The 2,921-nt window shown below is 51.7% G+C and overlaps 1 protein-coding gene across 1 annotated transcript in view; it reads left to right on the top strand.

Moving 5' to 3' along the window:
- Nucleotides 1-592: 592 nt before the first annotated feature.
- Nucleotides 593-2,921, top strand: part of MIS18A (MIS18 kinetochore protein A) — a 186,399-nt gene continuing 184,070 nt past the window's right edge. Inside the window, exon 1 of the mRNA XM_012558613.1 lies at nt 593-964. Within this exon, the coding sequence (XP_012414067.1) occupies nt 593-964 (372 nt within the window). The remainder of the gene's footprint in view (nt 965-2,921) is intronic.

Below are 2,921 nucleotides of genomic sequence, written 5' to 3'. Positions count from 1 at the left end.
TTGATTGTTCTAAGGAGCATGTTTCTCTCGGATGTTACTGTTTATTTCACTGGCCGGTCTGTGGTTTGGCTGGGAGGTGATCTCTGGGAATGGCTGCAGTTCCAGTTCAGAAGGGTGTCTTAGGGCCAGTCTCGGGGGCTCCTCCAGTCTTTGCCAAACCCTAGAATTTGTTCGTAACGCAAACCAAACCAAGCCAAACCCACTGCTGTGGAGTCGATTGCAACTCATAGCGACCCTGTAAGACAGAGAACTGCCCCATAGGGTTCCCAAAGCTGTAATTTTTACGGAAACAGACTGCCACATCTTTGTGGCTAGTGGGTTCAAACTGCTGACCTCCGGGTTGGCAGCCGAGCACTTTAACTACTGCACCACCAGGGCTCCTTCTTTCTTAAGGATGGAAATCTTGACGCAAGCGCAGTGATCGCCGGCCGCGCCGAGCCCGCAGTGAGCATGCGCACGAGCCCCCTGCCCGCCGGACTTCGTCCCTCAGACCCCGCCCCTCAGGCCTCGATCTGGACCGCTTCGCCCCGCCCCGCGCATGCGCAGCGTCGCTTTTCCCGTGGTGCTCTAGGGCGCGGGCAATTTGTAGGTCATGGCGGGTACCTCGTCACTGTATTGTTGCAAAAGATGCTCCTCTGTTAGCTGTGCGTGTGACCAGGGCAAGTGGAGCGACTCCTCCCTGCTGGGCAGGCGGCTTTCCGAAGACTCGAGCCGCCAACAGCTGCTGCAGCAGTGGGCGAGCATGTGGAGCTCCGGGAGCTGGAGCGCGCCGGCGGCCGGCGCCGAGGAGACGTGGCGCGGGGAGGCCGCGGAGGAGGAGCGGCCGCTGGTGTTCCTGTGCTCCGGCTGCCGCCGGCCGCTGGGCGACTCGCTGAGCTGGGTGACGAGCCAGGAGGACCCCGACTGCATCCTGCTCCGCTGTCAGTCCGGGCGGGCGGGGGGCATGGGGTCGCCGTCTTCCCAGGTGTGCCGCACCTGGGCGGCTCGGAGGGAGGGGGTTCCCTTAGGACTGCCAAAAGCCAAACCCACTGCCGTCAGTCCATTCCGACTCCTAGCGAGCCTATAGACAGAGGAGAGCTGCCCCATAGGGCTTCCAAGGAGCGGCTGGTGGATTCGAACCGCACACCTTTTGAGTAGCAGCCGAGCTCTTAACCACTGCGCCCCCAGGGCTCCAGTGTACCACGAGGGACTTAAAATGCAGAGAAATCTGAGAGGGGGAGCTGTGCTATGAAAGCGGGGGAAGGATGATCACCCGGACCTTTGGCTCAAGAGTGAGGAGTGGATCCTTTTATCTTTAGAAGAGCAGTGGTTGAATCAGCATCATTAGGAGCATTACTCAAAACATTACAGCTCAACTGTAAGCATTTGGGGTGTAGCCAGTATGTCTTTGTTGTTGTTGTTAGGTGTGGTGGAGTCAGTTTCGACTCATAGTGACCCCGTGTACAACAGAACCAAACACTGCCCGGTCCTGGGCCATCCTCACAATTTTTACTGTGCTTGAGCCCATATTGCAGACACGGTCAGTCCATCTCGTTGAGGGTCTTCCTCTTTTTTGCTGACCCTCCACTTTACCAAGCATGATGTCCTTCTCCAGGGACTGATAACATGTCCAAAGTACGCCAGACAAAGTCTCGCCATCCTCGCTTTTAAGAAGCATTCTGGCTGTACTTCTTACTCCTCGCGAAAACGGGGGTGGTGGGGGTTGCTAGTTAGTCAATAACACTTGTTAAGGGCTGTAGTTGGCTGCGGGTGATAGTCTGTCCCATGCACAGTGGAATGAAACACTGCCTGATCCTGCGCCAGCCGCATAACCGGTTGCATATAGGACCGTTGTGATCCATAGGGTTTTCATTGGCTGATTCTCAGAAGTAGATTGCCTGGCCTTTCTTCCTAGTCCAGCTTAGTCTGGAAGCTCTACTGAAACCTGCTCAGCATCATAGCAACACAGCAAGCCTCGCTGACAGGAGTGGGGCTATAAACGGCTTAAAAAATTATAAATTATGCTCTTCAGCTACCTGCATCCTGCAGGGAAGTGTCAGGATTGCCGTCTCAGATCTTATTGGCTGTATCAGTGGATGGCTTCACAGTCTAAAGTGTTACAGTGTAGTTGACAGAACACAGTGCTATTAAAAAAAAAAAAGGAAACTTGAAAGCAGCAAAGACCCCATCAAAACTGGAGAGAAAGGAGGTGTGTGGTGAGAGTGAAGAGCAAGGCTGGCGCTCTGCGCATCCTGGCTCTACTGGTTACTTGGAGTTTTTTGCACCATGCCCTCATTCTGTTGCTTCCACAGTGCTTATTTAGGCATAAAGTGGTTGACGTGTTCCTTTTCTGAACTGGTGTAAAAATGGCTGTTCTGTTGGACTTGTGGTTTTCAATGGGAAGTTAATGCTCTGAGGGTCTTGTTTGAATTCTGTAAGTATTTTGGCGGTAGAACTCACCACCAGTTTATTGACGTTTGTGGAGAGAATGTTTTCCTTCCTGGGGTGTAGTATCGGGAAGAAAGGGGACACCAGTGTTAACTAGAACATTCGGGATGTGCCGTTTTCAAGAAGGATGTCTCAGTTCATTTATACACTAACAGTAGTTAAATATCAGCCTAAGAACATAATATATGCCCCATAAGCGATGCCTTGGCGTTAGCCCTTTGCATCTGTTAAAGTCCAGCAGTGCAGAAGATGTAAAAGTAGAAAGGACCCCTCCCCTCAACACACACACTCTCATGCCCCAGAGTCCAACATGCCTTAGTCTTGTTTAGACTTCCAGCTAGGTTTATACACATGAACAGATCTATATAGTAAGTTTGTTTTAAACATACTTGAGATCTTATTATTCATACTGTTACACCTTCTTCCTTTTTTTATTGTACAATTTAGTCCGAATATGTTTCCACATCACTGTGTATTGTGAGGTGCCATTGAGT

This window comes from Trichechus manatus, unplaced genomic scaffold (assembly GCF_000243295.1).
Source record: "Trichechus manatus latirostris isolate Lorelei unplaced genomic scaffold, TriManLat1.0 scaffold00177, whole genome shotgun sequence".
NCBI lineage: Eukaryota > Metazoa > Chordata > Mammalia > Sirenia > Trichechidae > Trichechus > Trichechus manatus.
Note: the sequence above shows the minus strand (reverse complement) of the source record. Positions and strands in the feature narration are given on the sequence as shown.